This window comes from Monodelphis domestica, chromosome 3, assembly GCF_027887165.1.
Source record: "Monodelphis domestica isolate mMonDom1 chromosome 3, mMonDom1.pri, whole genome shotgun sequence".
In the NCBI taxonomy this organism is placed as follows: Eukaryota; Metazoa; Chordata; class Mammalia; order Didelphimorphia; family Didelphidae; genus Monodelphis; species Monodelphis domestica.
The window spans coordinates 258,201,185-258,227,490 of record NC_077229.1 but is presented as its reverse complement, the minus strand read 5'-3'; the positions used below and the strand labels follow the sequence as shown (position 1 = coordinate 258,227,490).

Below are 26,306 nucleotides of genomic sequence, written 5' to 3'. Positions count from 1 at the left end.
TGAGGTGAAAGCATCATTTTTTCTTGATTAAGTCAGATTCTTGGAAGAATGTGCTATTATTCCTAGTTGAAAGATTAACACTTGTCTTGTCAATTTTAGGCTAATAGAAAATGTGAACCCTGAAAAGGCTGTACAGTTATATCAACAGACAGCTAATGTATTTGAAGTAAGTTTTCACTTTCTTAAATGTTTGAATGTATTGGAGAAGACATATGTGGGGCAAAACCACTAAATGGGTATGATATAATGTGAATTTGGGTACTAAAGGCTACCCATTATAGTTTGCAGAGTTTTTTGTTTGTGCCTTGGGTACATCATTCACTAACAATTTCCACTTATTCCCAACTGTAAGGATAATTTTAGGGTTGTGATTTAAAATCTAAATTAATTGGTCACCAGGAGAAAATCCCAAGTAAAATACCCAAGTCAGTCTGGAAATTTATGGTAATTTTAATTAATATAGAGGGAAGGATTTTAAGGAGAAAGAGGGAAGAGTGTATAGAATTATAGGATTTCTCCCACCTGTTCTGTGCCGGGGGAGTTCAAGATCTCTGCCACTAGGTCTCTGAAGGAGATTAGAGGCTTCTAAGAGGATAAAGTTTGGAAAGTAAAGGAGGAAAAACTCAGCCAGAAACTCAGTATCAAACTGTACAATAGCTATAGCCATGCCAAGATGCCGAAAGGCCCAGCATGCTACTACCAGCTACCTCTCCACCGCCAAAGGTCCCGGAGAAAGCAAGTGAGCCAAATATATAGACCTTTTACTCTTGTGTTCCCTCCTCTAAATTTTCATGTCTACCAATCATATCAGAGGCTTTTTCTCCAGTGTGGCATTTAAAAGAGTGGATGCCATAAACTGTAAGAGTTAAAATGGTTGAGGTTGTAAACTGCAGTGAGTAAAAGAGTGGAAGACTTAAATTGTAGTAGATAAAAGAGTGGGTGAGTAAATTTTGACCCGCAGGAAATATGTTTTCACTACAGTGTCTTGTTTTAAATCAATATTTAAGGTGGTCGCCAGGGAAATATTCCCAATTATGAATATACCCAAGTCAACTGGGTTTTATAGAGAATTTAATTAATAATACAATGAGGAATCAAAGAAAGAGAGAGAGAGAGAGAGAAAGAGGGAATAATGAGAAAGGGATAAGCCAGCCTTGGCCAGTCCTGGCCAACCCAGGCCTAAGCCCTAAGAAAAAGGATCAGTCAGTCCTTAATCACTCACCACAAAATCTGTTCAAGCGAGGATTCAGAGGGACAGAGTCTCCCCAGAGGGAGTTCCAGCCAGAGTCAGCCTTCCTTGAGAGACCTCCTTAGAGATTGTCCTCTCAACAACCTCCTTCGAGCCTGTCTCTCTAGAGACTGTCCTTTTGAGAGTTCCAGAGATCCTGTTTTTCAGCTTTTCCTTTCCTTATAAAGGGAATTTTTCTTTTGTCACCTCCCCTAAATTCTTACATCTACCAATCACAGTAGATGTTTTTCAAAGGACAGACCATTCTTAGTCCACACCTAAGAAGGTGTGGATTTTTGAGTAATTCACACCAGGAAAGCTCTGAGTAAGTTTCCCAGTTCTTTGTTCCTTGTAAATTCACAAGTTGCCTGACCTTTATAGTTACTTAGCACCCCTTTGTATTAGTCCTAAAATAGGCATGGCTTAAGTATGGGTTTAAGTATTTTTCATTGTTCAGCAAGCAGTTTTCTCCCCTAAAGCAGTCTTAAGTATGGGTGGAGTAGAGGTCTTCCCATTTCTGATCTAAGTAGAGTTCTCACTTTTTAGATATAAGTAGCTTCACTGTTTAAAATGGGGAATAGCCCTAATAGGGAATTGTCCCAATGAAAAATTCCCCAATGGGGAATTTTTTAACATTCACAAGTCTGAGAAATTTCAAGATTCATACCAGGACTGCTCATTCTTTAGTTCTCATCTTCTTTGATTAGATTATATCTTTTGAGTTACCTAACACTTCTTTGTTAAGTTCACCTTTTGTTAGTTACTTTACCTTTTTGTGATTAATTTACCCTTTATAGTTATTTAACACCTTTTTGTATTAAGATCTTAAAATAGACTTAACTTAAAGTTCTAACTTCAGTAGAAAGTAAGAACTAAGTACCTTCATTGTTCAATCAGGAGATTACAATTTTATCTTCACCATAAAGTAAGATCCAAGTAGGGTGGAGTAATTTAAAGTTCACAATACCCCCTGATGATCATTGGGAGACGTCTCCCCATTGATCATTTAACATAATCATCTTATAGTCCTAAACACTTCTAACTACAGATGTATACAATATTCAATTTCTAAGAGGAAATTACAATAGTTAGGGAGAAATAGGAAAGAGAGAAAGCAAAACCAATGTTTTGCTAGGCACGTTGACAAAAAGCCAAATTAGGGGCAATTCCCTTTGGCATAAAAGTGTACATTTACAATAAATGTTCAATCAAACTTCAGTTCAATTAACCACACCCAAAGTTCATTCTTGATCATCTTGATGTCCTATAGGGTTTCTGGCATCTTTCCTCAACAGTTCATTCTCTGGATTTAGGAGTTAGCAAGCTTCTTTTCCTTGAAGATCTTTCTCGAAAAAAAAAAAATTCAAAATCTTGGGTTTTTATTAAAATACAATCCCCCCCACTGAAGTGGGTGTTAAAAAACATCCAGTTCAACTCAGGATGCAATGTTGAGTTATGGGGGTGTATGAGTCAATTATCAAAAGAAGAGAAAAACAAAAGAACCCAAAAATATAAAGAAAAAGAATGGAAGAAAGTTTAAACTTTTGGGAGAAAGAAAAAAATTCAAAATCAGAATAAAAATACCAAAATCTATGTATATTATAAAATGTTGAGTAAGCAAAAATAAATTCATAATAGGCCCTTATACAGGTCCAATTTAAAGTAATTTCTATCCCACAAGTCTGTAGGATAGAATGCAGTAATATTTCACTTACCCATTTGCAGCAGAAGTTGCCATACTATAAGAAGAAAAGAACTAGAATTTTGTTTTGATAGGGAAATGTCATTCCCTGGTCTGATTTTTTTTGGTCATTCTCAGGGATGTAGGGAGCCAGGATGATAGTCAAACTTTAGTACTTGTCTGAGTACTTCACAAAGAGTGTAGATACCAGGAAGTCCTATGACTTAACATATGTCAAGTGTCGCAACCTCGAGTCTCACACTAGTTTTTCGAGTTCTTTTGTATTGGCTTAGAAGTGCATCAATCTGTGGTACTTGTTTTTATCCCATTTCCTAGAATCAGACACAAACATTAATCATAGTCCCATAACATTTTATCAATAAATGGCAGGTTCCCACAGTTTAAAGCTTTTTGGGTATGCATTAATATTATAGCAAATATATATATATATGTATATATACATATATATATTTTTTAACTTATATTACTGCAGAAAAAAATAATATTAATTGTATGTACCTTTAGTACAAGAAATGAGAAAAAATTCAAATATTCTAATCAAAATAAAAGAAAAGCAATAATAAAAATAAGGGGGGAAAAGAAGAAAAAAATCAGGAATTCAAGTGAATTAGGTGAAAATCTTTTTGTTTTTGTTAACTTAGTAATTTACTTAACTGGTATTGATCCTGTTTATGCTATACTATAATTGCCAGTTCTGGAATGGAAAACTTCACACTAAAACTTTGGTTTCAGTTCAAGTACTTATTGAGTATGTCCTATTGTACAAAGTACTGTGCTAGGTTTTGAGGAGAGGGATGGTCATCAAGAAGAAAAAGACACAATCTCCATCTTCATACCACTGGCATTATACCAAAAAATTATGCTAATATGAACTATTTTTGTTATTTGGTTGCTTATGCAAGAATTAATTGTACATAATTCTCCTTTTCTGACTAAAGGGGGAAACGTAGAAAGAAGAGAAATACTCTTTTTTACTAAAGGAAAAGTATCTCCTTAACATAGGCCAAGAAATTGGATAACCTTCTGAAAGTTCTTCCACATTCAAATTCAAATTCCTTTCCTCTCTGTTGTGGAAGATCAGTGGAATTAGTTTGGAAGATGGGGTAAAGATGTTTAGAAGACATACTTTCTTTGATACATTGGCTTAATTTTTTTTTAAATGATATGAGAGAAAAGTTAAATAGAACCTTTATTTTTTATTTTTTTCTTCCTATTCCCAGTGTGTGCCATAATTCCTTGCGTATAGTAGGTGCTTAATAAATGCTTGTTGAATTAACTTACAGATCAAAATTGGCAACATGTCCTTTTCTTGTGTTCCCTAAGAATGAAGAACGCCTACGACAAGCAGTTGAATTACTAGGAAAAGCCTCTCGACTTTTAGTACGAGGACGTAGGTACGTTTTCTAATGCCATATCATTCATTTTTCTTTCTTCCACAGCCATGTTTGCTGCTCTTAAATAATGTGAGGCATAATACACTATTTTCTAGGTTCAGATTCCAAATTAATTTCCATAGGCAAAACCACCATATTGAATGCTATCATTCATACACTGTTAGCCTTAAAAAAAATGTCAGCTACTACTGTTTTGCTGTATGTCACCATCGTTTATGTTATAGTATTTTTTTTTTAATTTTAATATTATTTTATTTGGTCGTTTTCATACATTATTCACTGGAAACAAAGATCGTTTTCTTTTCCTCCCCTCCCCTCCCCCCCAACCCCCCCCCCCCCACCTTTCCCTCTCCCATAGCCGACGCATGATTCCACTGGTTATCACATGTGTTCTTGACTCGAACCCATTTCCCTGTTGTTGGAGCCTGCATTATAGTGTTCATTTAGAGTCTCTCCTCAGTCTTATCTCCTCCAACCCTGTAGTCAAGCAGTTGCTTTTCAGCGGTGTTTTTACTCCCACAGTTTATCCTCTGCTTGTGGGTAGTATTTTTTTTTTAGATCCCTGCAGATTGTTCAGGGAAATTGCATTGATACTAATGGAGAAGTCCATCACCTTCGATTGTACCACAATGTATCAGTCTCTGTGTATAATGTTTTCCTGGTTCTGCTCCTCTCGCTCTGCATCACTTCCTGGAGGTTGTTCCAGTCTCCATGGAATTCCTCCACTTTATTATTCCTTTGAGCACAATAGTATTCCATCACCAACATATACCACAATTTGTTCAGCCATTCCCCAATTGAAGGGCATCCCCTCATTTTCCAATTTTTGGCCACCACAAAGAGCGCAGCTATGAATATTTTTGTACAAGTCTTTTTGTCCATTATCTCTTTGGGGTACAAGCCTAGCAGTGCTATGGCTGGATCAAAGGGCAGACAGTCTTTTATCGCCCTTTGGACATAGTTCCAAATTGCCCTCCAGAATGGTTGGATCAATTCACAACTCCACCAGCAATGAATTAATGTCCCCACTTTGCCACATCCCCTCCAGCATTCATTACTTTGCATAGCTGTCATGTTAGCCAATCTGCTAGGTGTGAGATGATACCTCAGAGTTGTTTTGATTTGCATCTCTCTGATTATAAGAGATGTAGAGCACTTTTTCATGTGCTTATTAATAGTTTTGATTTCTTTGGCTGAGAATTGCCTGTTCATGTCCCTTGCCCATTTGTCAATTGGAGAATGGCTTGATTTTTTGTACAATTGATTTAGTTCTTTATAAATTTGAGTAATTAAACCTTTGTCAGAGGTTTTTATGAAGATTGTTTCCCAATTTGTTGCTACCCTTCTGATTTTGGTTACATTGGTTTTGTTTGTACAAAAACTTTTTAATTTGATGTAATCCAGATTATTTATTTTGCATTTTGTAACTCTTTCTAATTCTTGCTTGGTTTTGAAGTATTTCCCTTCCCAAAGGTCTGACATGTATACTATTATACTATTCTGTGTTTACCCAATTTACTTATGGTTTCCTTCTTTATGTTCAAGTCATTCACCCATTTTGAATTTATCTTGGTGTAGGGTGTGAGGTGTTGATCTAAGCCTAATCTTTCCCACACTGTCCTCCAATTTTCCCAGCAGTTTTTATGAAATAGTGGATTTTTGTCCCAAAAGCTGGGATCTTTGGGTTTGTCATATACTGTCTTGCTGAGGTTGCTTGCCCCCAGTCTATTCCACTGATCCTCCTTTCTGTTTCTTAGCCAGTACCAAATTGTTTTGATGACCGCTGCTTTGTAATATAGTCTGAGATCTGGGACTGCAAGACCCCCTTCCTTTGTATTTTTTTTCATTATTTCCCTGGATATCCTTGATCTTTTGTTCTTCCAAATGAACTTTGTTATGTTTTTTTCTAAATCAGTAAAAAAAATTTTTGGAAGTTCCATGGGTATGGCACTAAATAGATAGATGAGTTTGGGTAGGATGGTCATTTTTATTATATTGGCTCGTCCTACCCATGAGCAGTTAATGTTCTTCCAATTGTTCAAGTCTAGTTTTAGTTGTGTGGAAAGTGTTTTGTAGTTGTGTTCATATAGATCCTGTGTTTGTCTCGGGAGATAGATTCCTAAGTATTTTATTTTGTCTTGGGTAATTTTGAATGGGATTTCTCTTTCTAGTTCTTGCTGCTGAGCTGTGTTGGAATTATATAGAAATGCTGATGACTTATGTGGGTTTATTTTGTATCCTGCAACTTTGCTAAAGTTGTTGATTATTTCAATTAGCTTTTTGGTTGAGTCTCTAGGATTCTTTAAGTAGACCATCATGTCATCTGCAAAGAGTGATAATTTGGTCTCCTCCTTGCCTATTTTGATGCCTTCAATTTCTTTTTCTTCTCTAATTGCTACTGCTAGTGTTTCTAATACAATGTCAAATAATAGAGGTGATAATGGGCATCCTTGTTTCACTCCTGATCTTAATGGGAATGGATTTAGTTTATCCCCATTGCAGATGATATTAGCTGATGGTTTTAGATATATACTGTTTATTATTTTTAGGAATGACCCTTTTATTCCTATGCTTTCTAGTGTTTTTAATAGGAATGGGTGTTGTATTTTATCAAAGGCTTTTTCTGCATCTATTGAGATAATCATGTGGTTCTTGTTGGTTTGCTTGATGATGTGGTCAATTATGTGGATAGTTTTCCTAATGTTGAACCAGCCCTGCATCCCTGGTATAAATCCTACTTGATCATGGTGGATGACCCTTCTAATCACTTGCTGGAGTCTTTTTGCTAGTATCCTATTTAAGATTTTTGCATCTATATTCATTAGGGAGATTGGTCTATAATTTTCTTTCTCTGTTTTTGGCCTGCCTGGTTTTGGAATCAGTACCATGCTTGTGTCATAAAAGGAGTTTGGTAGGACTCCCTCTTTGCTTATTATGTCAAATAGTTTGTATAGTATTGGGATTAACTGTTCTCTGAATGTTTGATAGAATTCGCTGGTGAATCCATCAGGCCCTGGGGATTTTTTCTTAGGAAGTTCTGTGATGGCCTGTTGGATTTCTTTTTCTGATATGGGATTATTTAAGAAAACTATTTCTTCTTCTGTTAGTCTAGGCAATTTATATTTTTGTAAATATTCATCCATATCACCTAGGTTGGTATATTTATTGCCATAAAGTTGGGCAAAGTAGTTTTTAATGATTGCCTTAATTTCCTCTTCATTGGAGGTGAGATCCCCCTTTTCATCCTTGATGCTATTAATTTGCCTTTCTTCTTTCCTTTTTTTAATTAAATTAACCAGTACTTTGTCTATTTTGTCTGTTTTTTCAAAGTACCAGCTTCTAGTCTTGTTTATTAGCTCAATAGTTCTGTCACTTTCTATTTTATTAATTTCTCCCTTAATTTTTAGGATCTCTAGTATGGTTTTCTTCTGGGGGTTTTTAATTTGTTCATTCTCAAGTTTTTTGATTTGCATTTCCAATTCCTTGGTCTCTGTCCTCCCTAATTTGTTAATATATGCACTCAGGGATATGAATTTTCCTCTAAGTACTGCCTTGGCTGCATCCCATAAGGTTTGAAAGGATGTTTCGCCGTTGTCATTTTCTTCAACGAAATTGTTAATTGTTTCTATGATTTCTTCTCTAACTATCCGATTTTGGAGTATCATGTTATTTAATTTCCAATTAATTTTTGATTTGGGTCTCCATGTACCCTTGCCGATCAATATTTTAATTGCCTTGTGGTCTGAAAAGGCTGCAGTTAATATTTCTGCTTTTCTGCATTTGAGTGCCATGTTTCTATGACCTAGTGTATGATCTATTTTTGTGAATGTGCCATGTGGTGCTGAAAAGAAGGTGTATTCTTTTTTGTCCCTATTTATTTTTCTCCATATGTCTATTAGTTCTAATTTTTCTAAGATTTCATTCACCTCTTTTACCTCTTTCTTATTTATTTTTTGATTTGATTTATCTAAATTTGATAGTGGTTGGTTCAAGTCTCCCACTAATATGGTTTTACTGTCTATTTCCTCCTTCAATTCTCCTAGTTTCTCTATTAAAAATTTGGATGCTATACCATTTGGTGCATACATGTTGATTAGTGATATTTCCTCATTGTCTATACTTCCTTTTAGCAGAATATATTTACCTTCCCTATCCCTTTTGATCAGGTCTATTTGTACTTTGGCTTTGTCAGATATCATGATTGCAACTCCTGCCTTCTTTCTATCGGTTGAGGCCCAAAAGGTCTTACTCCAACCTTTAATTCTAACCTTGTGAGTGTCAACCCTTCTCATATATGTTTCTTGAAGACAACATATGGTAGGGTTTTGGGTTCTAATCCAATCTGCTATTTGTCTGCGTTTTATGGGTGAGTTCATCCCATTCATGTTCAAAGTTATGATTGTTATTTGTGGATTCGCTGGCATTTTGATATCTTCCCCTAGTTCTGACCTTTCTTCTTTAGCTTTCTTCTTTTGAACCAGTGAGAAAGTGTCAGTCCCCCTAGTCCCCTCCCTTGAGATGCTTCCCTTTCTAGCCCCTCCCTTTTTATGCTCCCTTCCCCTCCCCCCTCTCCTTCCCTCCCTTTTTGTACTCCCTCCCCCCTCCCCCTCCTTGATTTTCCTTTCTTTCTTGCCCTGTTGGATAAGATAGAATTCAGGATCCCACTGGATCTAGATGTTCTTCCCTCTCAGATTTGATTTCACTGAGAGTAAGGTTTAAGTAATTCCACTTCACGCTCTCTTCCTCTCCTTCTCATATGAGAGTTCTTCCCCTCCCCTTCCCATGTGTATCTTTATATGGGAAAGATTATTCTTTTGATTCCCCCCCTATTTCTTGAAGTTAATCTTAGTATTATCGCGGTTCCCCCCTCCCTTTTCCTTTCTTTGCCCCAACTTTCCCCAAATCTTCTTAATGCCCCAATCTTTCCCTATGCATGTTTCTTCTAACTACTCTTATGATGATACAATTTATGAGAGTTACACAAAACATTTTCCCCACATATTAATATATATAATTTGATGTAAATGTAGTCCTTATAGAAGAGAGTTTGACTTAAAGAAAAAGATAAGATTTATCTCCTTTTCCCTTTCTTTCATATTTACCTTTTCATGTTTCTCTTGCTTTCTGTGCTTGGATATCGAACTTTCCACAGAGCTCTGGTCTTTTCTTAGCAAATGCTTGGAAATCTTCTATTTTGTTGAATGCCCATACTTTCCCCTGGAAGTATATAGTCAGTTTTGCTGGGTAGTTGATTCTTGGTTGGAGACCCAGCTCTCTTGCCTTTCTAAATATCGTGTTCCATGCTTTGCGGTCTCTTAGTGTATTAGCCGCTAAGTCGTGTGTGATCCTTATGGGAGCCCCCTTATATCTGAAGCTCTTCTTCTTGGCTTCTTGCAGGATTTTCTCCTTTACTTGGAAGCTCTTGAATTTGGCAATTACATTCCTAGGCGTTGTCTTTTGGGGATTTAGTATAGAAGGTGTTCTATGAATCCTTTCTATTTCTATTTTGCCCCCTTGCTCCAGAACGTGGGGGCAATTTTCTTTTATAATCTCCTGTAGAATATATCCAATTTGTTGTTTACCTCTGGTTTTTCTGGGAGACCGATAATACGGAGATTTTCTCGTCTTCCTCTGTTCTCCAGGTCTGTGACCTTCTCAGTGAGATATTTTATGTTTTCTTCCAATTCATTAATTATTTCGGTTTGCTTTATTGATTCTTGCTGTTTTATCATCTCACTTTCTTCGAGGTGCTTAATTCTGGTCATTAGGGACTGGATTTGCTTTTCAGCCTTGTCTGCCCTTCTATTGGATGCTTCGAGTTCTTTTTCCAATTGAGCATTCTTATCTGTCAGACAGCTGATCTCTTTCTCCCATTTTTCTTTCCAGAAGGTTTCCATCTTTTGGATAAGTTCCAGTTTGAGATCTTCCAGAGCTTGTTGATAGTTTCCATTTTGGGAGGCGTGTTCTGAATTTTTTTGGATTTCCTCCTCATTCTCCTCTTTTCCTTGGGTACTTCCACCATAAAAGTTTTCAATAGTCACTTTTTTCCCTTTCTTCCTGGAGGCTTGATTTTGGGCCATGTGAGCCATCCCTTTGGTGGTTTTATTCCCCTTTCCTTTTTGGTCTGGGGTCTGGGTTATATGAGCGGTTTTTCTGTGAATTTAGGTTGCTTCAGACTAGTTCTTCCCAGCCTCTGAGCCCAGGTATTCAGCTCCGCCCAGATAATCAGCGCTGGTCCGCGTTGTTCAGCGCAGCCCCCCCCAAGTACAGTTCCGCTGGATTCTCCAGTGAAAGCGCGCTGAGACGTTTTTTCCTGGCAGTCCCCAGATCCCAAGGACCCTGGAGTGCCCCCCCAGACAGAGACGCTCCCCACTCACTCGCTGTCCCGGTGAGCGCTCAGGTAGCTCACTCTGGTTTAGTGGGGGAGGTGGGGTGGGGGAAGGGCGGCTCAGTTCACTTTTCTGTGCAAGCTTTTCCTTCTTATTACTAAAATAAGAAATGTGGAAATGTTCAAGCCCCACGTACCTTTGCCTCTGTGGGGTACTGGGGAGTCCTTCTGTTCCTCCAAAGGTGATTTTATGCCCCTTTGATGTAGTCTATTTCGTTCGGTGCCGGGGAGAGGAAGCGTGTGGTGTCTAGATTGCAGCCATGATTACCCGGAAGTCCCTATTGAATACTTTAAATGCTTTATAGATGTAATCTCACTTGATTATCCTAAAAACTTTGGGGTAGATACTATTATTATCTCCATTTTACAGATGAGAAAAATGGGACTAAAGGTGGCTAAGTGTCTGAGGAAGAATTTGAATTCAGTTCTTCCTGATACCAAGTACACAGCACTCTATTCACTGTGGTACTTAGTTGTTTGGGTCAGAGTTAACTTGCCCAAGACTACATACAGAGTAAGTAACAGTTAGGGATCAAGTTCATGCCCTTTGAGTCAAAATCCAGATCTTCTACTAGTATTCCATGAAGTTTCTGTGAACTGAGTGGTTTCTAATCTCAATGTTAGTCATTAAGTACAGCACAATGGAAATAGGACACAAGTGAGGGTTGATCATTGTAGCAATTCAAGTGGTATGGCTTCAGGCATAGGCTATAGAAAATAAATAGCAAGGAGGGGGCAGTGAGGTCACACAGTGGATAGAGCATCAGATGCCTAGAGTCAGGAGGTCCTAGGTTCAAATGGTGGGCCCAGATTCTTCCCAGCTGTGTGACCTTAGGCAAGTCACTTAACACCATTTGCCTTTTCCTTGCCCTTCTGCTTTAGATTTGTTAGTAAACAGAAACTAGGAAAAATGACAGTTCCTGCTCTTAAGTGACTCATAGTCTAATGAGAGAGATAACATGCAAACAATTATGTAAAAATGAGATATAGAGAAGATAGTAGTCTCAGAGGGGAGATACTAAGATTAAGAAGGGCTTCAAAAGGCTTTCTGTAGAAAAGTTATGGATGGTGAGACTTGAAGAAAACATTTTTCAGAAGACTATAGATATGCAAAACCAAAAATGAAATCTGGCTATTGCCTGTGCATGTTAGGAGGGCATAATTCTGGGATATGTTTGAACTGATAGAGAAAAAGACCAAAGAATGGTTTTTGGTCAAGAGATTGTGGGAAGGAAATCACTTTAAAAGACTGATATATATTAATTTAAGGTCGCCAAGGAATTCAGCTATGTAATTCCTAAATGAAAACTCAAGTCAGCAGTCAACCTTTTATGGAGTTTAATTACAAACAGGAGGAAGAAAGGTATGTGAGAGAGAGAGAGAGAGAGAGAGAGAGAGAGAGAGAGAGAGAGAGAGAGAGAGAGAGAGAGAGAGAGAGGAAGAGAAGGGAATAGGGCTTAAATACCTCCTCTGTTTAGGCTGGGCCAAAAGGCCCAAGCCCTTAGATAGCTGAGGCAAAGAAAAGAGATCAATCCCTATCACTCACGTGACCAAAATGGAGAAACAGTCTCAGGGGCCTCCACCTCCAGCTTCTTTCAGAGCAAGCCTCCTCAGAGCACAACCTCTCAGAGCAAAACCCCTCCAACCACCTCAGTCCTCAGACCCCTCTATCTTTAAGGAAAACCCTCTCAGTTCCCTCCCCTCAGTTCTCATATCTACCAATCACTGTCCATGTCTTCCCTGTGCCAATGGTGGCTCTAGCTTAACCCGGGACTGCCCAGAGGTCTGTGGCTTTGCACATGTCTGTTGAAGGTCATATTCTCAAATAATTAAATCTTGATCCTTTTGCTGCAGCCCTTCCTAAATCCTGTTACCCTGAGCAGGGTGGAGATTGGAAGTTCCAAGACCTGGTTCTGTCATTCCAAGTATCTCTATTGTATCAATTCTAAAATCAATCATGACTCAAAGAACTTCCTGTTCTATGCTTAAGCATAGGTCAAAGCCCTTTCCATTGTTCAGCAAAAGGTTTCTGTCCTAAAGTAATCTTAAGAAGGGAGGAGGAGGAACCTCCCATGCCAATGGGGTTCACATTCCAATAGAGTTCCCACTATCAGTAGGAAATTCCCTACAAGCATGAAACCTTCCAATGGTGAAATTTCCAACATTCACAAGTCTAAGAAATTTTAAGGGTTACAAGATCAAAAACAGCTGGTTGATAAAAAATGATTCTTCAGAGCAAATTTTGAAGCCAAATGAATATATGTGAGAGATATTCCTTTTATATAGAATTTTCTAGGAATTAACCTAGACATATACAAAATATCCTATATCTATTTTTATAGAAAGTGGCTAAATGAATTGCATTGTTACAGTGCTAATATAAAGACCTTTGGTAGTGAAAAGGCATATAGGAGCACAAGGAAAGATATATTTACAGAGGGATAAGTAGGACCTTTTATGTAACACCTGAATGTTTGAAACATATCCTAAAGGATGCCAAAACCTGACTTTGGGTACAAGTTAAGTAGAAGCCTCAGAACATAGTTAGTGATTTTATATATGACATTGATAATGAATAAAGAATAAAGCATAGAATTTAAATTACACATATCTTTCATTTAATTTATATGCTTACATATTTTTTATAATCATGGGACCCTCCTTTCACAGTTTTGTCTCCTTAAAATGGTAATATTTATGAATTGGTGTTGTAGATTTAAATGCACAAATTATTGTGTTTACATTATGATTATGCTTTTCGTCCTGCTCTGAGTGTTAATACTCTGAAACAGTAGTTCATTTGAAGATGAGTCTTTTATTTAAGATAATTTCTGGACCAATTTCAGTAATTTTTTAAGAGGTGGCCTTCCCTTCTAAATGTGTATTTAGCCCTTAGGTTAATTAGGTTGGTTAAATTAGATTAAATTTAACTCTTAAAGTGGGACTTCCTCATAGATAAGTCACAACAAAACCAGTTGATATTGAAGTTCTATGTGGTCATTCCCTTAGCTTGACTCCTGCTCTTATATTTGCTAACTTGCCTTTAGTAATGCTGTTTCTCTCCCCACTCCCCTCCTCTATCTCTCCCCCTTGATTATAAGATTTGGGGAAATTAAAGGCAGTTCTTCCTTACCAAAAAAATGGAAGCTTAGAATGAATGAAATAAAACATGATGATAGTGTAACAACCATTAGGTTTCCATGAATGTTTTTATGGTTCTTTTGAAGAAGTAGTGAATGAAAGAATGAGTGAAAAAGCATTTAATAAATTTTTTACATACTGCATTGTGCAAAGTGCTAGAGATACAAATATATAAGGGAGATAGTCCCTGCTCACTAGGATCTTACATTTCATTAAGGGAGACAGTTGTGCACTGGAGAGGATTGTCTGGGTAGGTTTGTTTTGGTTTGGCAGAGCAAACCATAGGAGAGTGAATAGATACAGTCTTTCCAATATTAATGGAGTGATATTGATTATTAATTTGATTTTGGCTTTGAAGCTATAAAAAGGCAATGGGATGGGGTAGAGATATCAGAGGATGCAGTAGTAAAGTATGACTAGAGTTGGACTAGATATAGTAATTATTAATAAGAAAATGTTTTTTGAGTTCTTAATAGTATGGTGAACACCAGTACCTACCTAAAACTAATTTACACCACCTTCCTTTTTGAGGTTTTCAGTAGATTCATCCTTCTTGAGAAATAACCCAAGGAAGAAGTGGAGTCATCAATAGCTAGATGAAACCTTTCTTTATCTCATCCTAGAATGTTTTTGTAATACTTATGTATTTAATAAACATTTTCTTAATGATAGCTACTCTACATCCTGGCTATCTTTTCACCATCCATCTGCTGTCACACTCTTACACCTCCCAAGCCCTGGAAGACTTAACCTTTTCAGGTCTGGTACTCCTACCTTGGGGCTTTTGTTGCCCTGAATGGAATTGTCTTTGTGGCTTACTATTTTATGGGCCAACTCAGGAATGCTTCACTCTATACCCAGGACAGCTTGCCAGCTACCCTTGTATCATTTGTACTGCCTTTTCCCAGGATCCCCACCCCATCTCACCTCTTTAGCACTCCAGAGCCTCCTTTGTGAGTTGCAGTACAGGTCATCAGAAGCCAGAGAAAACCTGCCTTTGCCACATTTTTTTTCTCTCTTGTCATTCAAAACATAAAAATATTAAGAATTTGTTCAGATTGTGGCTTGGCATTGATAGCATGCCTGTCTAGTCTCTGAAAGATACAGATAAATCTTAAAGATGAATCTGAGATTCTCAGACTTTACTATTGAACATGGGTATAGGGGTTAGAGAAATTCTGGTTTGAGCATCTTTCAGATTTGATTATAGTTAAATTCTTAATGTGTCTTTGCCTGGATATTAATAGAATGACAATTCTTCTTTTAAAAAAAATAAAATCCAATTTACTAATTCCTAAAATTTTTTCAACTAATGGACTACTTAAGGTCCATGTAAATTTAGAGAGCTTTTTTTGAGTATTTTTCAGATGCCTTATTTCAAAGTAAGACACAAAAATTCTTTTATCCTCTTCCTAGTCATAGAACTATGAAGCTGAAAGTAGTCTCAAGAGTCATTCATTTCAGCTTCTATCTATATGATGAATTCTAAATATAAAATAAAATCTCCTGTTAATTCATTTGAACACCTCTGGTAACTCAAATTTTATTATCCTTCTGAGGCAACTTCAAGGCTATTTTTGGATAAATCTTGTTGTTTGGGAATTTTTTAACTACAGAACTTTTAACCTTTTATGAGTTGTCCTTTAAGTCCTGACTTACTGTTGGCAGTGGTAAATACTGAGAAGAGTTATAAGATAGTTTTTGAAAGTGAAACTCCTTCATTGGCTAGTTCTTCAAAAATAGCAATAGTGGCCAATGGGAAGATGGTGGTGGCAGAATCAGTAGTAAGGTGAAGTTGAATAAGTTCTTACCTCAATAAATCATTCCAGTAGTTCCTAAAGGAATTCAGCTCACTAATCTGCCCATCATTCCAACCAATGGAAGAGATCAGCTCTTCTTTGTGACCATGTCAGATAGACAACAATTATTAATAGTACTAGCAATTAATATAGTTAAGAGACAAAGTACTGACAATATTGAAAATCAAGTGGAATGTACAGAAATAGGAGGGAAATAGGACTTCAGAAATAACTGGTTGAAGCAAATCAAGAGAATGAATTTTGACAGCAATTTTAAAAGGAAGAACAGAAAATAATGGCCTGTGGACAGATATGAGAGGCTATGACCTGTCTCCAAACTAAGAAAGAAGCAATTTAATTGAAATGGACATGATAATTTGATTTTACTTTTAGCCAAGAAATTTAATATAATTTTAAACAGTCATGGGATTACAGTGTAGAGAGGTGTGACCCAAGAAATACTAATTGAAAGCAGCACTCATATATTCTTTGAAAGTGAAATTGATGACATGGTACATTTTCCTTGATGATTCTTTTCCTCCTAACAATCTCCTAATCGATGTCATTCATTTCCCCCAAATACAACATTCATATTGAGGTCATGGAAACTGTTTTACTAACTTGTCAATATTGAAAAATCAGAAAAATGTCATTATATGAGTAGGATTTTGTAGTGCTAAGTCTCAAAGTTAGACCTCAGAGGAGATCTACTCCAACTCATATGTGAATCAGAATCTTCTGTATAGCACCCCTCACATATGCTAAGTGAGAGTCCTTCCTGAACACCCCATACACTCATTGCTCATCTGACTGGTTTCTGCCTTTCACCCCACTTTCATCTGTGACTGCAAGAAGTTATATAGCATGTGTAGCACCTATACCCTTGAAAAAATTATGGATATTATTATTATTACTGGGAAAAAATGCAATTGATAAAATATTAGTAGCTACTGAGGTAGATAACTGTTTTTCAATCTCTGCAAAATCTATGTATGAGACCATCCTTGATGAAGGTATTGAAGAAAGAAGCAAGTAGGCTTTTGCAGATGTTGTTTCATAGAAAGCCACCTCCTCAGAGTCACAATTAACTGAAAAGTTCAGAGAATACAAAGTCATACTATAATTGTTATTGATCAAAAAATGGCATTTGATTCAGTAGAGAAAAATGACACCACAATGGCTTCCTTCCATTATGGTAGCTCTCATGATTATGTTAAGCTCATACAATGTTCCAAAGATAAATATGATAGTCAAGATAACTATGTGGAACCCTATGATCATTAAAATCAAATGAGACATAAACCAGTATATATACACATACATCAAGTACCACCCATATAATATATATACACACACATTATTTGTCTGTGTATATGACATTGTGCTCAATATTCCAAGTCTTAGCCTTGCTGGGCCTTGTAAATGAAATCTGGACTCACTCAAAAGTCTTTAGCCTATGTATCCATGTGGGAAAAGACAAATCGATAAAGAATACTTATTGTCTAGGCAGTGACATGTAATTGGATGGACAACTGTGAGTGCTTATCTTGGATAGACACTTCATGTTAATAATGAACTGGACCAAGGATGGAGTTAGGAGGAAGAGAGCAGCTTGGATTGCATTTAGATTTCTAGAGTGCATTTAATGACTTTAACCTTCTTTTTGAGGTATAAATCCACCTTTTCAACTCCAGCATCCTTCCAGTGCTACAAAATGGCTATGAATCACCAAATACTATAGTTTTCAAAGAATTACAGTTATGGGTCACCCAAAGGGCAAGTAAGAGATATTTGGTGAAAAAAGAAAATGTTTGGTGGTCATGAATAGTTTGTAGTATATTATATAATGTAAAGAAATGTAGACGAAAATTCCCAGACTATCAGAATTTATGGATTCCTGGGGGAGTGGGGGATTTGGTTAAGAATTGAACTAGATAAAAAGTCATGGTTGATTGTGACTCCTACTATTAAAGATATGTACATTGATGAGATTATAGATCCATCAAAGTTTATGGTACTAATAGTATCTAACCTAATCATTTTCTCTTACCTTCCCATTTTCTTCACCATTCCTTCTCCCTTGCTACTGTCTAGTCTGTTATGAAACACCCTTCTGCCAAGGTAGGAAGCATGGTCTGAGGCTGGAGTAGAGGGACCAGAGGATGCAGGTGGCACGTAAAATCTATGGTAGTGAATGGGAAAAGATAGAGAAAGTGGAATTCCTAGGATTGACCATTTACTGGACCTTGGCATTATTTGATATTTAAAGTACTTTGTCAGATTGACATCATTTAAGTTGATGACTATTATTAATTTAATTTTAAAATTTGCTCAATCCAGTGGGTACCTATGAATAAGAAAAACCTTTAACCATAAAAATCCTTCATTTAAAATTACTCACTCTTCAGTTCAATGCAATGCACATTTATTTTGTATCCTCTCTGTGCAAGGCACTGTGGTAGGTAGAGTACAATAATGAAAAAAAATCTTTCAAGGAACTTTTCTAATAAGAGGGTGAGTTGGACCCCAAAATCTGTGAGATAAATTAGAAAATTATTCAGTTCATTGGAGAGTCAAATAATAACCTGAAAGACTTGAGAAAGGAACTTCTTTTAAGTAGAGAAATCAGGGAGAGCTACATGGGGGAAGTAGAACCTGAGCTGGATCTTGATGGAGGGAAAGAATGCCAGGGCATAGAGATAAGGACAAAAGGAGTAAGCTGTTCCAGGAATGGTGGATGGTTTTTGTGATAAGGCATGATGATAAGTGAGGATTGGAGAAAAGTAAGTAGTTCTGAATAGAATGTGTGAAGGGGAGTTTTATGAAATTAGGAGACAGATTATAAAAGACTTTGAATGCCAGTCTAAGTAGCTTTTTGTTTGGTAAACAGTGAGGAACCTCTAAATGTTTTTGAAAAGGTTAATGGCATGGCCAGGCATATGCGTTGGAAAGATTACTTTGGCAGCCATGTGGTATATGGATTATAGAGAGGGGAGAAAAATGACTTCAGTGTTCTTACTTAATGCTTATCCTTTCCAGTGCATTAAGGAAGAGTTTAGGCATTTGTAAAGATGAATTTTTAGAGCTAATGGAACCTCCTTTCTCCTTACTTTCCAAACATGAAACAAAATATATTGCAAAGTTATGTCTCTCTTCTCCCTCCCCATCCCTATAAATCCAGATGTGGATTTCTTGCTGTTTTCTTCATTTAGATTTGATGAGGCTGCACTTTCCATTCAGAAGGAAAAGAATATCTATAAGGAAATTGAAAATTACCCAACATGTTATAAGGTATTCTTTGCAATTTGTTCTGACTATGCTTTGGGTAATTTCTCATGTTACTATAGTTCCCTAAAAGAGAGGAGAGTATTTATTGTGTATTTGACTGTTATATAATTACATAAAGGATTCGTAATTTGGTTGATATAGGGAACACCAGGTACAGAAGATTCCTCTACTAAGGCAAATTAAAATTTGTTTATAACCTAGTAGATAAATCCTCAGGTGTTGCCTGAGGCTCACAGAAGTTAATGGACTTGCCTAGGGTCACACAACTAGTGTCAGAAGCAGGATTCGGATGCATCCTCCTGAGTTTAGCATTCTAGTCACTAAATTTGGCTGCTTCTCTATTTGAATATTATCTGTAATCAAACCAAAATACTTTAATACTTTGAAAGTAATATTTCAATGGGTATTGCTACTGAAAGTCTCCCAAATTTCTATTTATTTTGATTCACTTAAATGTATAGGATAGGTACTGACCCTGACATTTTATTGCTATAGAAAACTTCTAGATATGCAAGTTTCCTCTCTTAGTGAGGGTCAGCACTGTCTTGACCACTTAGAAGCCTGAGAGATTGGGTGACCCTTGTCAGGATCATATAGCAGCCAATATGTGTTGCAGCCAGAATCTGAAACTCATTTTGGTTTACCTTTAAAAATTTGATCATCTCACCTTGATTTTTTTAGTAAAACTATGTAAAATTTTTATTTATATGCTTTTATGTGTAAATTTTCTGTTCTTCTTCCTACTTTGAAAGGAAGGAAGGGAGGGAGGAAGGGAAAGATCAAGGGGGAAATTGTCAGAGTTATATACCTAGAGAGCTTAAAAAGAAGTAATGTGTCATTATCTTAGGAATGTCATTCCTCTAGTGCCCTGGAGAAGGCACTCTAAGACTTGTATACAGAGAGCGAGGGTAAGGGGAGGTGGAGAGAGAGAGGGAAACAGAGAAAACTAAGGCCTTTCAAGTAAAATTCCAGATGTTTTTATCCTACTAGGAAGCTGGCCTTTATTATGTTCCTATAGATTTGAAAGATGAACTATCATCTCTTCTGTTTTAGAAAACAATTGCTCAAGTCTTAGTTCATCTTCACAGAAATGACTATGTAGCTGCAGAAAGATGTGTCAGAGAGAGCTATAGGTAAGCCATTTTAATTGATTATCTTGACATCTTGATTTTTCTTTCTCTTAACAAATATTAGTGGGTCAGTGAAAACTTTTGAGATGCTCTGTAATGATTTCCCATAGTCAATAGAAACATGTGGTTATTGTTTCAGCTATTGAGGTAGGGTTTTTAGAACCTGCCTATATTTATTTTTAGTTTTCTTTTCTGGGTGACATCATAAGATCTGAAATGTTGTTTTATGGTGTTTTTTTTCTCCCCTCCAAACAAAATTCACAAGTAATGGAAAGATTTCACATATTGAATTCACATATTCACATATGGTGAGTGGGAGGGATTAGAATAAGATTCATATGTTCTTTCATCAATCATTCTCCAAATGTCTAGGATATCCAGAGCACTGTACTAGGAGCTAGAGAAAATTAAGACCATCCCTGGGGATGTGATACATATGTAGATAAATTAGACTTCACAATAAATATACTACAAGATATAGGGGAAGAAAGGTGAGAGGGGGAAAAAAACCTCACTCTAGGCACCTACCCTAACTAGAATTGGTTGATGATAGGAGGATCTAACATTATCAGTACTCTTGGGAGTGGGTGACCTGCAAAAGCAATGGAGCCACATTGAAAATATGGAAATGATGTTTCCTTTAGCATACCAGGATTCAATGGAAGTGAAGACTGCACTGCCCTGGAACAACTTTTAGAAGGGTATGACCAACAAGACCAAGATCAAGTTTCAGAGGTCTGCAATTCTCCACTTTTTAAGTACATGGACAATGATGTAAGTGGCCATTCCATTTCTCTTTCTTCTTTCCTTCTGAAAAAGAAATGTCTTAGGGAAGAGCATGTTGTCTTTTCTTCCATGGTCTTCTGAAGCTAATATTTCATTTGGCTGCTCTCCAGAGAGGCCTCCTGACCTGATAGACTTCACCAGTGAGTCTAAACCATTTGGACTGATTCCTTTACAGCAGCCATGCTGATAGTTCCTTTAAAATCTTTGGACCTGAAAACATTCTCTCTCCTCAAAACTTCATTGATCCCTGCCACATTTATTAATCCCATCCCATTCAATTCACAAGCCTCCTACCTTTTACCTTCTATAAATCACTTCTCATCATACCCAGTTAAAAGAAGGACAGATGTCTGCCACCTGTAGGAAAACTCTCCAGGTTCCTATAAAAATTCAAATCCTTCTCTTACTGACAGGTAATAGGCAGAATGAATTACATTTCTGTCAGGCTTGCTGCTTAATCAGTCTCCTTTAACCCATGGTGTTTGTGAGTTAGGGATGAATTGTTGTCATGGTTTCAGATCAACTTTGAACATAATTTTTTAAGACTCTTTAGTTTTAGAAGAATTCCGTTTGCCCAGAAGAGTTTATATTGTTTTTGCCTACATTTGATTAGCATTTGATTAGCTTCATTTTCCTACCTATCTCTCCCTCCATCCATTGCCCTCCATGACACAAGGAAGAGAAGGCAAATATTTGCCTGTCCTAAATGCACAAGGGTTTTCCCCTTCCCAAATTCCCAAGAACTGAAAGGAAAAGCAGGAGATTTTGCTTTTTTCCTTTAGATATATTTTCCCCTTGCTGCTTTTTTGGGCCTAGACACAGGGACAATTGTTACTTGTTTTCATTGTTGCACTAGTATTTAGTAATTGTAAATGATATAAGAACCGTATTTCCCTTAATTTGTTGTAGGACTGTGACTGAATTAAAAAAAAAATCCTTACCTTCCATTTCAGAATCAATACTAAAAATTGGTTCCAAGGCAGAAGATTGGTAAGAGCTAGGCAATGGTGGTTAAGTGACTGGCCCGGGGTTGCACAGCTAGGAGATGTCTGAGGTCACATTTGAACACAAGATTTGAACCAGGTTTAAAGAACCCTAGATCTTTTACTTCCAGGTCTGTCAGAAGAATTTATAAGTGCTTTAGTAAATAGATGAAAGTTTATTTTTTGTATTGACAAGTACAGGCATTTTTTGACTTTGAGTCTTTTTTTTAAACCCTTGCTTTCTGTCTTAGAATCAATACTTAATATTGGTTCCAAAACAGAAGAGCAGTAAGGCTAGGTAATTGATATTAAGTGACTTGGCCAACGTCACACAGCTAGGAATTATCTGAGGACAGATTTGAACCCAGGACCTTCTGTCTTCAGACCTAGCTCTCAATCCACAGAACCACATAGCTGCCTCTTAGGCTTTGATTCTTAAGTAAGCTAGGTATATGTTTTGTTTACATTAATTTGCTGAAAAAAAAAATCAAACCAAAACTTTTTTCCTAGATACTCTGAGACAAAACTGGGTCCAATATGTCCTGTTTGTTCAAAGTTCATAAATAATGGAGCTCGAATTTTTCAAGTCAAATTCACTTGCATTTATTAGGCCAGGCCCTGGGCTAAGCACTGTGGATTCAAATACAAATAAAAAGAAAGACAGAAATAATATTAATGAGGTTTTACTGTATTTTGATTTTATGCTTCTCCCTTGAAAAGATGATTCTGACAAATAGTAGCCTCTACTTCTAGCTATTTAATCTCTATGAAAAGAACAGGCAATGAAACCTTATGTTTCCCACTATTGTAGTAGTCTCTTTTACATCAGTTTGGTCCTCTAGGTGCTGCCAGGCCTGCATGTCACATTTGTATTTGAGTTGTTTGCCTCTTCTTCTTTATCTGTTATTTACAGTATGCCAAGTTGGGTTTGAGTTTGGTGGTCCCAGGAGGAGGAATCAAGAAGAAATCACCAGCAACACCACAGGCCAAAAGCGAGGGAGCAGAAGCCACAACTGGTGGTGATGAAGAAGAGGATGAATATTCTGGAGGACTGTGCTAGTTATTCACATGTATACTCTTAGGATGGGGAGTAGAGGGAAAGTTTGATGTTCTGTTTTGTGGATGTTGAGTATACCCAAATTTCTAACCTTCCTCTGTTGTCCTGAATTGGAATACTAATATAGAAGCTCCGTATCTTGGGCTGCTATACCAAAATTTTCTTCATTAGATCCTACCTCCTGTGAATCCTTAGTTTATTCTTTCCTTGGTAAAAGTTTGTCCAGAGTACCAGCTTCAATTTTGTAAGGCAATTCATAGAAAAATGATAACAGGATCCTTTGAGAGGCCGGGTTCTAGAGTTAAGGTTATGGATTAAGAATTCAGGTAGAACGTTCAGATGTCATTTTTCCACTTCTTTTTTTTATTCCCTGACTTTTTTTTCTCTTTCCTTTATTAACTAGTAATTGGCACTAAAAGCGACTTGTCCAGAAAGAAAGACAGTACCTGGTTTGCTTGTTTTCTTGTGTGATAAGTGTCTGTGCGTGCGTGTGTGTGTGTGCATGTCTATACACATTTTAAAGAATATCTCATGCTTATCCCATAGGAAGCATTAAATGGTTCAATCCTTTTAGAAAACAAATTTGGGAGCAAGAGACGATTTGGAACCATGGACCTGTTTTTAGCCTATTTAAGTATGTATTTCTGGTCTTAACAAGTTAATTTGCAAAATTTGATTAAATTTACCTGGCAGATTTATGGTCCTTTCCCTAGATTTTAATGAGATGATTATATACATATTCCAAAGAAAGAGCATTGACTCAGGTTAATTGGAACCCATGAAAAACCCTTTTGTAATTGTGCACTCTGAGGAGGGATCTGAGAATGAAATGAATACCCATCCAGCTCCTCTTACACAAACTACCTCCCTGCCACAAACACTAGTTAGTACTGGAAGAATAACTGGCCATCGTTGAGGATAAGGTCTGCACAGCAGCATTCAAGGTGAAGGGCAAGAAGCATTTTTGAAAATACAATGGGTTTAAAGCACCATGCTTCAAATATTTAAGTAGTCATTTCCTAAAATGGTTGCTATGATGCATTCCTGTGGTGCTTTATGAGTGTTTCTTATATGCATTTTACTTTCTTGCTCCCTGGTCAAAAGTTTTGTGTCATAGTCTTTTCAAGTGATCTGCTTTTATGGAAAAGGGCTCTAGGCACAAGTAACATGCATTCTGCAGGCAGATGCTAACCCGTTTGCACTTTGGTTTCCTATTTATTCCCTGGACATACATATAAATATATACGTGTATACATGTGTGTATATATGTATGTGTATATGTATATAGATTACAAATAATTTCCATATTTATGCCTGATCTCTGAAGTAACCATAGTGAGACTGATTTTAGCCATTTCTGAAAATCAGTTTTATTACCACAGAGTCCCATCTCATTTATGTGTTCTGGTCCGCTAGACTTCCCTCAGAGCATTATGGGCCGATGAATGAAAGCATCCTTGAGAGAGAGGACTGATTCTTTAGGAAACCTGGACATCTTTCTAGAGTCCATGAGAAATAAATCCTCTCTGAGTTTGGTGTATGTATATTAGTGTTCTGGCAGAAATGCTTATTTTAGTGTGTTATAAAACCCTAATATGTTTAGTATTATTTTATTTTCCCAAGCCCATTACATCATACTGCATATATCGTCATATGTTCAACATTACAGCAAGCATATCAGGACTAACTTTGGACTGTCACCTGCATTTGGTATTTAGTATTGCAAGATAAGAATGTTCCAGTCTTAAGGATTCTTTGGCCACTGCTGCCATGCCACTTTGTAGGATTCATAGACTTTGCTCTGGGCAAATTGTTACCTATCCCCAAGTAAATATGACTGTACTCAAGGCTGTGTGTGAGTCTGTATTGTACTATTCACATATCACATTGTCAGTTGTTTTTTTTTAATGTCCTTCCATTTTTACAACAAACAATCTGAAATGAGTTAGTGTATCCAATAGCAGGAACATAATTAAGCCTCAGTTTTCAAAAGAAATATTTTGGGATTAATTTTTTTCATAGAGCTGCTTCATTTTCTTTTCTTAGAATCCCCCTCTCAGCCTTCTTTTCCCCAATGTTCATAACTAAAGCACATTACCTTTGTTCAACCATGACTGAATGTTTAACAGAGCTATTCTATCCTAGTATCAAAAAACATTTGTCCAAATGGATCGATTTTTTTTTGTTTACCCTATGATGCAGTTTGCACTCTTTAAAATATTTTATCATGAAAACCAAGTTAAGAGTGGAAAACAGTGAGGTGTTGCAATAGGAAAAATGTTTTCCAGAGTTCTACTTTTTCCCCTTTCATACAGAAGCAAAAGTCTGCATGGATATGCTCAAAGTTCATTAGAATTTTCCATTGTAAATGAAGTCTTTCTCCGCTATATATTTAATAAATTTGTACATAGACAGAATATGGTATTCTTATGGTGTGAAATCTGTGCTTCACTTGTATTTTTCCTAATTTTGTGATGTATAAATAGAGCATTAAGTGTTATAGAAATACAGATTATTGCCTCTCTGGAAAGAAATTCCACATGTGACAATTATGAAAATAAAACTTGAAGCTTTAATTTGGCCATTTAGTTTTCTCTTGTCTGTTTCACTTGGTTCTATTTTAATAGAAATTCTATGAATGATACTAAAAAGATTCCTATTAATTATTCAAAAACTGCCATTTAGTTAACTTTTCCAGTTCTGTAGTCTGCTTCTTAATGATAAATTTTCAGCACTTTGAGGGACTGCTTTAAGTCCAGGTTGGCAGTTTAGTTTTGCTTCTATGAGCCCAGGCTCCAATCTTAGTAGCCAATGATTGTAAAAGTACATTGCTGTAGGACATTGATTTCCAACCTCTAGTCACAACGCTAATAAGGGTCACTGAGCATCAAGATTAAGTATCTTGAAGGTCTCTCTGCAAAGAAGATTCATGAGGAAGATGAGCATATCTGATCAAGATTTTTCTGGGGATAGAAGTAAAGAGTTGTAAAGCTCTCTATATGCCCACTGGAAGTAGACCCAAACCAGAGCAATGCAGTGAAGACCTAGGAGCACCCAAGTGACCTCCCTGTTGTGCCCTGCAAAGAGATGCCATCTGGTGGTGTGGCTGGCTGCAGCCACAAATTAATATATTCATGGATGGACACCTGAGAAGGAGAATGGAAACTGAGGGAAAATGGGTAAAGGGGAGAGAGAGACAGACAGACAGACAGACAAAGTAATAAAGGCACAGAGACAAGGAGTTAAAAAACATGGGCTCAATTGTGCTCCTCTTATGATGGTATTGAGAGAGAGAGAAAGAGATCTGCACGTGTTTCCAAACTTTTATTGAAGAATAGTTGGAGGTAGCTAATGAACATGTGACATGGCATAGGATTTAACATTGACTCAATCGACAACCAGGTAATCAT

At 36.8% G+C, this 26,306-nt stretch overlaps 1 protein-coding gene across 2 annotated transcripts in view; it reads left to right on the top strand.

Moving 5' to 3' along the window:
* The window catches only part of NAPG (NSF attachment protein gamma), a 47,051-nt gene extending 21,579 nt beyond the window's left edge, over positions 1-25,472 (top strand). For both annotated transcript variants that reach the window (XM_001365029.4, XM_056823645.1), the window contains 6 exons: positions 100-166; positions 4,254-4,324; positions 18,865-18,943; positions 19,994-20,073; positions 20,715-20,844; positions 22,753-25,472. In XM_001365029.4, coding sequence (XP_001365066.2) covers positions 100-166; positions 4,254-4,324; positions 18,865-18,943; positions 19,994-20,073; positions 20,715-20,844; positions 22,753-22,899 — 574 coding nt within the window. In that variant the 3' untranslated portion in view covers positions 22,900-25,472. The remainder of the gene's footprint in view (positions 1-99; positions 167-4,253; positions 4,325-18,864; positions 18,944-19,993; positions 20,074-20,714; positions 20,845-22,752) is intronic.
* The last annotated feature ends 834 nt before the right edge of the window (positions 25,473-26,306 follow it).